Raw genomic sequence first — 9,976 nt, 5'->3', positions numbered from 1 at the left:
CGGGAGTCCCGGCTACCTTCCAACGATTATTAGATAAATTAATTGGCCCGGAAATGGAGCCTTACGCGTTCGCGTATTTAGATGATATCGTGATCGCAACACCGACCTTTGAGGGACATATGGAGTGGCTCGAACGAGTTTTAGATAAGATTTTTAAGGCGGGTCTTAAGGTCAATCCCGATAAATGCGAGTTTTGTCGCTCTCAAGTCAGATATCTGGGATTCGTGGTGCAGAGGAACGGCCTTACCGTCGATTCCGATAAGGCGCGACCTACTCTAGAATATCCAGTGCCGCGTAATCTTAAGCAATTGCGTCGGTCCTTGGGAATGTCTTCCTGGTATCGTAGATTTATCCCACAGTTTGCCACCGCGAGTGAGCCGTTAACTAGATTGTTGAAGAAGAATCAGCGCTTGGAATGGGGGAAGGAGCAGGAAAAGGCATTCGAGGAAATTCGCGCTCGTCTAGCTGTCGCTCCTACTTTATCGTGTCCGAATTTTGACGTTCCATTCGTTTTACAAACAGATGCTAGTTCCGTCGGGTTAGGTGCCGTGTTAACTCAGAATATCGAGGGAAACGAAAATATTATAGCGTTCGCGAGTCGCGCGTTATCGGCTGCAGAAGCGAGATATTCTGTCACGGAACAGAAGTGCTTGGCGGTCGTATGGGCGACAAGAAAGTTTAGGCCGTATCTAGAGGGCTATCGATTCACAGTTTTGACCGATCATAGTAGCCTACGGTGACTTCACCATCTGAAAAATCCGACCGGAAGATTAGCACGGTGGGCGCTAGAACTTCTGGAATACGATTACGAGATCGTACACAGGAAGGGAGCGTTACATAAAGTGTCGGATGCTTTATCGCGGATGTTCGAGAGTGACGCCGGGATGGCTGTAGAGACTACGGACGCGTGTTTAGTCGCGGTAGAGGGGGGAAAGGCTTTAGGAGACACAGAGGATCCTTGGTATCGGAAATAGCTTCGGGAGGTTTCGGAGAAGCCTGAGCTTTTTAAGGATTGGAAAATAATAGATGATCAGTTATACGTTCGGCGCCCTCACAGAGTCACCGCCGCGGTTGTTGATGACATAAATGAATGGAAATTAGTTGTACCGCGGGAATTGCGAGCGGAAGCCTTACGCGAGTCACAAGATATTCCGCGATCGGGACACTTAGGCGTGGAAAAAACGCACCATCGACTGTCGATTGCCTATTACTGGCCCGGTATGTTTCGCGATACTGCAAAGTACGTTGGGCAGTGTAAAGTATGTCAGAGTACTAAAGTCGAACAGGCGAGCCCTGTGGGCCTCATGGGAAGAAGGGTTGTCGAGGCCCCGTGGATGGTCGTCGCCGCGGATATTATGGGGCCATTACCGCGAAGTAAGTCGGGTCACGCATATATTTTAGTAATGCAGGACTTGTTCACGAAATGGATAGAATGACGTGCATTGCGAGCCGCGAACGGAAAGAATAATAAAGAAGCTTTCACAGATTTAGTTCTCTCTCGGTGGGGCACGCCGAAATTTATATTAACCGATAACGGCACGGAATTTGTAAACAAGTTGATGCGGGATTTCGCGCTAGAAAACGGAATCACGCACACTACGGTGCCGCCATATCACCCTCAAGCTAATCCCGTGGAGAGGGTAAATAGAGTTCTCAAAACCATGATAGTTTCGTTTTTAAATCGTGACCACCGGGAATGGGACGTACATTTGAATGATTTCCGTTTCGCTTATAATACGGCGTATCATTCGTCGATCGGATCTTCGCCTGCTTTCGTGAATTTAGGTCGAGAATTAGAGCTTGGCAATTCTTTGCGTCAGCGATGTGACCCGACGGCCGAGGTCGAACCTCGCGACGTCGGGGAATGGTCAGAGAGAATGAAAGAAGTGCGGTCGTTGAACGTGTGGGTTGCAGAGAATTTGGAAGCCGCGTATCAGAAGCAGGCTACTTATTATAATCGTCATAGGCGGAACCGTGTTTTTAGTGTTGGCGACCTGGTGTGGAGACGTAGGAACACACTGTCGTCTGCGGCTCAGGGGATAGCTGCAAAGTTAGCACCGAAATTTCAGGGACCTTTTAGAATTATTCGTGTTGTGTCGTCTGTAGTGTATGAGCTTGTCGCTCTTGATGGAGCTGCTGCAGGAAAGGTTCACGTGAAGGATTTGAAGCCGTATATCGCCCCGGATTAAATAAATTGTAGGTTCTCTAAATGATTTTCCCCCTTTCCCCTCTCCCATTAGGCTGTTGCATCCATGGAAGAGAGAAGAAGAGAATTTGAGCGGCGGTACGAGGGCCTGCTCGCGGCCGTCAGCAAGCACCGAGGATTTCTTGAAGATCAAGGGGACCTCTGCCGCATGGTCTACGAAGCCCAGTATACCACACGGGGAGCGGTGGTGCGTGAGTGGCCTGCGACAAGAGACGTGGGCCTTCAGAACGAGCCCCGTAGGATCGCGAGAGCCACCCAGACCGATTCCCCCGAGAGGCCCCGCCGAACATCCGGGAGAAGCAGGAGTCGCGGCGGCGAGGAGCGCTGCTGGAGGTGCCGCAGGGAGGAGGCACTCCGATCGGACCTCGCGGACGGCGAGCGCGGTCGTCCGCGGGGAAGAGAGCCGGAAGATCGAAGGAGCAGCGCCGTCAGTCCAGACAACCGTGAATGCTGGAATTGCGGCCAAGAGGGCCACCTCTACTCGAGGTGTCCCTGGAAAAGGCGCGAATTCTGTTTTGGTTGCGGCCGAAGAGGTGAGACGTTGCGCACCTGCCCCCGCTGCAGGGGGAGATGGAGGGATCTGGGCTCATACCACCCCACGAAGGGGCATGATTTGAGGCGTATCTAAGGGCTGACGGATCACCAGATGTGTGCGGACTTCCCGGCTGTCGAGATGGCAATAATAAGATTACCTCCAGTCCAGGAATAAAGTTTTTTGTATTATTTTTATAATTGCATCCTTTTCTTTATTAACCAAAATTTTTCCTATTACTTTTCCCCTTTTGCGTTCTCGTTCTGCGCATTTGAGGAGTGGCGATCCAGGCGCGTGCGTTCCTGTAACGGCGAAGTCTGGTATTGTTTCATATTATTTCTCCTATCGTTTTGTGTCGTCTTGTATCGTTTCGTTTTGTATTGTCTTGTATTGTCTCGTTTTGTATCGTCTCGTATCGTCTCGTCTCGTATTGTACATAGTATCGTCTTGTCTTGTACATATCTCGCCTCGTATTATACATATCTCGTCTCGTATCGTCTCGTATCGTCTCGTATCGTCTCGTATCGTCTCGTATCGTCTCGTATCGTCTCGTATCGTCTCGATTCGTTGTATCGTATTATTCCTCCTCTACTGATACCCGGACGCGGATATCGGGGAGGAGACAGGCGTGCTTATTAAATGTTTTATTTTGCATTAATTTTCTGTTTGACATAATGTTCGGAAGAAATATTTTTTATACGTTTATTTAATGTTTATTAAACATTAAAATTGCACACTCTCATTTGAAATAATAGTTTGGAAAAACATTTTTATAAACTCTTATTTAACATTAATTGAACATTTATTTTACAACAATTACTTATTTCAAATGAACGCGCGCGGCGCGCTTCGCTGGGCGGTCCCATCCAGCCGCGCGCTTGCATTTGACGGTGGGCCGGGCGAATTTAAATATTTTTATAAATTAATATCTCATTAACTACTGTGCCAATTGTAAAATGGTACAGGACTTTCCTTCTCAGTTTAGTCCATTCTACCCCCTGTACGGAATATGTTTCACTAATTATCAAATACCCAAAATACAAAAAATAGGTGTAATAAATGGATTGGTAGATAAAGCCTTTTTACTCTCGCATCCAGTTTTTCACAAGAAAAATTAAAAATTTATTATTGATACGTTATTACTCAATGACTTTCCATTAGATTTTATTTTTACAAATATTAAAAAAACAATTTATACAATAATGAATAAACCAACACAACAAAATAGTAATGTTATTAAATATTGTGAAAGGTAATATTTGGTTCACCATTCCAAATGTAAGAGGATTTTCTGATAGATTTAGAAACATCGTTAATGGCATAAATCATAGAATTTCCTTTTTTAGTATCAATAAATTGAATGATTTTATTAAGGTTCAAAAAGACCCTATTCCACGTGAAACAAAAAAGAACGTCGTTTATCGAATCAAATGCAATGATTGTGATGCAACCTATATTGGTCAGACTCGGAGAAAATTAAAAACCAGAATAAATGAACACCGTAGTCATATACGTTGGAATACTACCTCTAGATCTGTCATTACTGATCATAGATTGGAACACAATCACGAATTCGATTGGAACAATGTGGATATTCTGGATTGCGAGAATTTTTATCATAAGCGTTTAATCTCAGAAATGATTTGTATTAAAGCACAAAGAAATGGTCTTAATTTAAAAACAGACACCGAAGGTCTCGATCAGTCATACGCGGATATATTAGACAAATTGATAAACAATAATTTGACCTATTTACTATATGTCGCATTATTTTAATTGTCTTCATTACATTGTTACGTGTCGTTAGATACTGACACTTTTAAAACGAAATTGTCAGATAATTTCTATGACTTTTATTGAATGATGGAATTGTTTTTGTCTACTAACAGAGGAAAGCCCGTTTAACACTTTTATTAACAAAATAAACATTTGTTATCTCGAATTATAACTTTACATAAAAATTTCAGACATTTTTTCAAATTTCAAAATTTGGTTAACACCTTCACTCCACTTACCTCTGTTGGTGAAGAATGTTACTACGTGCCAACAACATCACCAACTCTAAGATTATTTTATATTGTCGCTGATGATGGTCCAGAGTAAAGGACCGAAATGTTCGACTCAGAATTTTTTGAATTTAAATGTAAGATTTTTGTATCTTCCACGCTCCGTTAACAGCGTATGACTCTGTATAGCCATTTATACTTGTTTAATTTTGATGTTTTTTCAAACTGTAAAGAGTCTTTAATTCAACTTAAACTTACTTCATTTTATTTATTTATTTGACACATAAATAATATATATAATTAATATATATGATTTTCTATATACGATTTTAATTGTATTACATTTTTTATTTTGTATTAAATATAAAATGCACACACATACACATTTGTAAATACCGACAAATTGTTTATTTACACACACACACACACACGGGGGGGGGGGGGGGGGAGATGCAAGGGGGAGGCCGAAGGCTATCTTGCTGTGGGACGGCCTGGCAAGCGCGCCGTTCAAGTCATGACGTTTGGGGGCTAGCGGCGGAGCACTTGCCGACCAATCCCCACTCAATGGTGTGGTAGGCCGGACGGACGCGCATATTTGATCAATTTCTTAGGCTTAAGGTGATGCTGGACCCATCTATATTATCGATAAAACTATCATTTTTGACGTTTTTGACCTCTAAGTGAGTCCTCGTGTGCAAATCAATTTCCTTAACCTTATCGAACTCTTTAGAGCACACTCGACAACTTAATTTTATCTCCTGAAGAATTCCTATTTCACTACCGGTTAAAGGATTCGGTACAGATATTATCTTCTTAATATCGCTGCAAATGTTACATGTAATGCTTGTTTCCTTTCCATTAGAGCATGTGTAATTCCTGTAATATTAGTAACATTATAAGAAAATGTATTAAAAAAGACATACTTAATATATTAATATTTAAGAAAATAAAATCTTAAATGTTATTTATGTAGTACATTACTTTTAAAAATTAACAACTATACACACATATACTTATGATTACTTTTGATTCTGTAATCAAATGTATTATATCATGATATGACTTTGTTGTCTATAATTTTGTATTTGACTCTTATTTGCCTTTGTCTATCTTTGTTTCATAATTATAATACATAATAATTAATGAAATAACAGCAAAATTGTCTTAAAGAATAATTATTCTTTTTATAGAAATACAAGTTTACCTGTAATCTTGGTCGCTTGTGAAATTAATATTGCAGTTTGTACATGAATAATCAGTTTGTTGAGGAACTATTGTTTTTATAGGAGAATTCATTTGAACAACAGTGTTCTGTAGATTCTGTATTTTAAGATGGTTACCTTCCAGGTAATGCTGTTTAACATTATCTTTCAGATCAAATATCTTGCCACACAGATGACACTTGTATGGATGTAACAAATCGGTATTAACGTGCAATTTTTCATGCTTGTCATATGACATTTGAGAACTACATTCTGTCAGACAGATATCGCAAGTAAAATGTGTTTTGTTCATGTGTATATCAAACAATTTCGGATCAAGAAAAGACTTGGAACATTTACTACAAGAATAGTTTTGGGATTTCATTGCAAAATAATATTTATGATATAGTTCACATAGTTCACATTTAAATTCTGGCTTTGATTGATATTTGATTGATGTACATTCTTTCAGTTTGCAACTATCCTTACCACAAAGGTTTTTATAAACTGGCAGTATTTTTCTTTTCTTTTCGCTTTTAATTATTTTTGTGTTCTTCTTGTCATTACTAACTGTCATAGGTAGTATCTTTTTACATTTCGGAGCTGGTTTATTTTGTATTTTATCTATTTGTATTATCAAGCGATATTTCTTTACAATTGCCTGAGAATTTTGTACTATGGGAGTCAATGTGGTAGAACCATTCATAGATTCAAAATTCTTTGATGTGTCTGTTTTATTTGTGCCATACAAATCTTCAATCTACAATATACGAATGTACATCATTTATTAACATTTGGAAATATGCTAGTTAAATGAAGGATTACCCAGGAAAATGTTCCAATCATCATTTTTATCATGGTGAAAATATACAAGATGAACCATTCCGGTGGATGCGCAGTCGTTCAAAAGTAGCGGGGGGAGCAATGAACCAATCAGCCTTTTACCCAAGTGCAAAATTCAGTATGGCCGACTGGTCGACACTGAGTGTTGTCGCGTACTGTTATCATATGTAGAAGTGTCAATAAAATAACAAATATGCCAAATTGTTTCGTTTATGCTATTTTTATTAATATTTTATAGTCATATTTTGTATTCATTTTATATTTTATATTTAATATATTTAATTTTCCATGCATCGTGTTTTAATTTCCAATTAACAATTTGTACACTTAAGATACGCGCGTCTCCGCTTGGGTAACAACTGATTGGTCGAAACTTTAAGCCACACCCTCAATGCCGCCATTATGCGCAATGGTTCACCTTATATATTTCCACCATGATTTTTATGAAGTGATATCTTAATAGAAAAGTAGTGCTTGTAGCTTGTGGTGGCACGCATGATGGCTAAATATGTGACAAAATCTAATGATCAAAATACATATATAAAACAAAGAATTCTGGATAGAAGTTGACAATTAGTGAAAAAACGTTGTTTCTAGATATGAAAGTATATAGGAGAAATAGTAAGATTTTTCGTCTGTGTCTATGGAATTAAACATTTAAATAAAGATAAAACACGAAAAATTAATTTTGATAAATAGAAAAAAGTGTAAAAGACCGAAAAATAATAAAACAAAATACATTGACTATAAAAATAATTCAGTTCCTGCTACAACACCTCCAAGTTACAAAAGTGGATAAAATTACATTTGTACTATCACGAAGTACATTCAAGCTGTAAGGTCTATTAATTTTTTTTTTTTCGGGAGCAAATATAAAAATGAAAAATATTAATAAATGACATTAATGACACTTCATGGATAAAAAGTTATGTAAGTAGAAAAAGTTGTAATTGATGTTTATATCAGTATATTAATATTAGAAATTACATGTTCGTTATATATAATTTCATTGTATCAAATTTTAAATAAACAAAATTTTATTTTTATTACATTTTTATGAAATAATAAGACTTCTACTTAATTAAAAATAATAAAAAACTTAACTCTTAAAAAATTGTCACTAGAAAAACTGTTATGTTTTATTTTCTGTAAAGTTTTATAAAAATGTTGAATGCAACATTTTTCCAGGCAATTTTTTAAATAAAAAATAAGCTTACATTATTCTGCATAGATGGACTCTGTGATGCCACTAAAGCATGTTCCTCTAACGTTTTCCGTTTAGCTGGTATTTCCTCTGATATCATCTGTGACATATTCTTTTCTTTTCGTTCTTTCGAAGATTCTATAACATATTGTATATATATATATATATATATATCCCTCCGTCTGCAAAAGTTTTTTGGGCACCTTAGGTCTGCAAGGGGGGGTAACTCGTGACCTGGTATGTTTTTTAGCGACTAGTGCGCTTCAAAAAATCTTAAAAAATTCATGGGGCTTCTTTCAACCTTTAACTTGAAGTCCAAGTCATAATATTTCGAAAAAAATTTATTTTGTTTAGTTTTTTATTAAAAATTGGAGGTACCTATGGAAAAATCACTTGTTTACTTAAAAAATCATAACTTTAAGCCAACGAAAGATATCGACATGAATCAATAACGAAATTAAAGGGGAAGAATGTACCTTTTAGGAAAAAAATGGCTCAATTGATGGTTTTGAAAAAAAATGCTTGCGAAGGGCGGTTACTCGTACCTTCGTCGATTTTCGTCAGGCTGCCACGGCGGTCTGAGGCGAACTGGCGACTCGGTACCGCGTGTGGGGCTTCTCGGGCAACCTAACTTTTTTTACGGAGGCTACCTAGCGCCCTTTCTTGGCGCCTTCCGAAGTTACAACAACTGGAAGTTTTCGGGAGGGCATGCGTGACCCCCCTTTGCAGACGGAGGGATATATTAGTTTTTGAACATGGCCGGAAACACTACCACATCTCCTGATATATATATATATATATATATGTGTGTGTATATAATTTTTATTATATCATAAAATAATACATACATCCATCCATCATATAATAACCCAGATAGCCAGACGTGTCGGAAGCACGCATTGCAAATTTATGTCACATATTATAATGGCAAAAATCGAGCAGCATTCAACAGTCGAACACAGTTTACCGTTTCAGTATAGCGACAACAGAAATACAGCAAAAATAGAGCAGACCTGCGTCATAATACACTAGCAAAAATTCTGTAAAAATTCATCAAACATTATTTAGGTAATGTTTAATGAATTTTTACAAGAGTAGTTTGATATGTCTATGCAAAGTCTAATATAACACCAGTATGTATCAAGATTATTTTTAGTATTTGGAAAGTAACTCGTTACTTGTAACGAAGTTACAGTTAGAGTTACTTTTTTTCAGTAACTGTAACTTAACTTCGTTACTTTTTTCCATCTGTAACTATAACTTAACTTAGTTACATTTTTTGAGTAACTAGTAACTAATTTAATAGTTACTTTATATATATTCAAATTCTTAGGGTCTCTTTCACCACCAACCTCGGTTAAGTGTCTAACCGATGGTTAAAGTATCAACCGTGATTAGTTCATTCTGGTCAAAGACAAATGCGATTGGATAATTCCATTGGATACTTGGGAGGGGGGACATTTTAGATTAGAGTTGCGTTGCAAGACCGAAATCTTTCGGCGCGCAATATTTGAGAGGGGGGGCATTTCAGATTAGAGTTGCGTTGCAAGACCGAAATCTTTCGGCGCACAATATTTGGGAAAGGGGGGACATTTCACATATATTTCTTACTTTGGATAAATATTGCGAAGAATATCACTACGTCGACTCGTCATCAGAGATCTATCGATATTCGCTAATTCTCGTAAGTGCTGAGACACGCGTATCTCTTTTTATATAGAATCTCGATTTAATAACTTACCAAGGCGTATAAGGTAGGGTTCCACTACAATGCCTTACTGATGAGTCCAGTAGTGGAAGCCGGGACGAAACGCCAGAAATTACGTGATATTCTTCGCAATATATTAGAATAAATTATCAGAGTTATTTAGAACGTTAATTGTAATTTGACTTTTACTTCGCCCTTGTTTAACTTATTGATTATTATTATATAAAAGAGTCCTTTAAATTTTCAATTTATTTAATTCCATTGGAATTAACCGT

The 9,976-nt window shown here is 38.0% G+C and overlaps 1 protein-coding gene across 1 annotated transcript; it reads right to left on the bottom strand.

Annotated features, from left to right (window-relative positions):
• Window positions 1-5,343: 5,343 nt before the first annotated feature.
• LOC108777552 (zinc finger protein 652) lies at window positions 5,344-8,102 on the bottom strand. Its single transcript, XM_018544478.1, has 3 exons — window positions 8,007-8,102; window positions 5,949-6,706; window positions 5,344-5,620 (listed from the first exon to the last, which is right to left on the bottom strand). The coding sequence occupies exons 1-3, from the start codon at window positions 8,100-8,102 to the stop codon at window positions 5,344-5,346; spliced, it is 1,131 nt and encodes a 376-aa protein (XP_018399980.1).
• Between the last annotated feature and the right edge of the window lie 1,874 nt (window positions 8,103-9,976).

The sequence above is a fragment of the Cyphomyrmex costatus genome, unplaced genomic scaffold, assembly GCF_001594065.2.
Source record: "Cyphomyrmex costatus isolate MS0001 unplaced genomic scaffold, Ccosl1.0 scaffold442, whole genome shotgun sequence".
NCBI classification, from domain to species: Eukaryota; Metazoa; Arthropoda; class Insecta; order Hymenoptera; family Formicidae; genus Cyphomyrmex; species Cyphomyrmex costatus.
Note: the sequence above shows the minus strand (reverse complement) of the source record. Positions and strands in the feature narration are given on the sequence as shown.

Bases quoted from the DNA above. Each gene is read 5' to 3' on its own strand.
- LOC108777552 (XM_018544478.1), bottom strand. From the start codon at position 8,102: ATGTCACAGATGATATCAGAGGAAATACCAGCTAAACGGAAAACGTTA. The intron at 6,707-8,006 runs GTAAGCTTATTT...CGTATATTGTAG, and splicing joins GTCCATCTATGCAGAATAAT to ATTGAAGATTTGTATGGCAC. The intron at 5,621-5,948 runs GTAAACTTGTAT...CTAATATTACAG, and splicing joins ACAAGCGACCAAGATTACAG to GAATTACACATGCTCTAATG.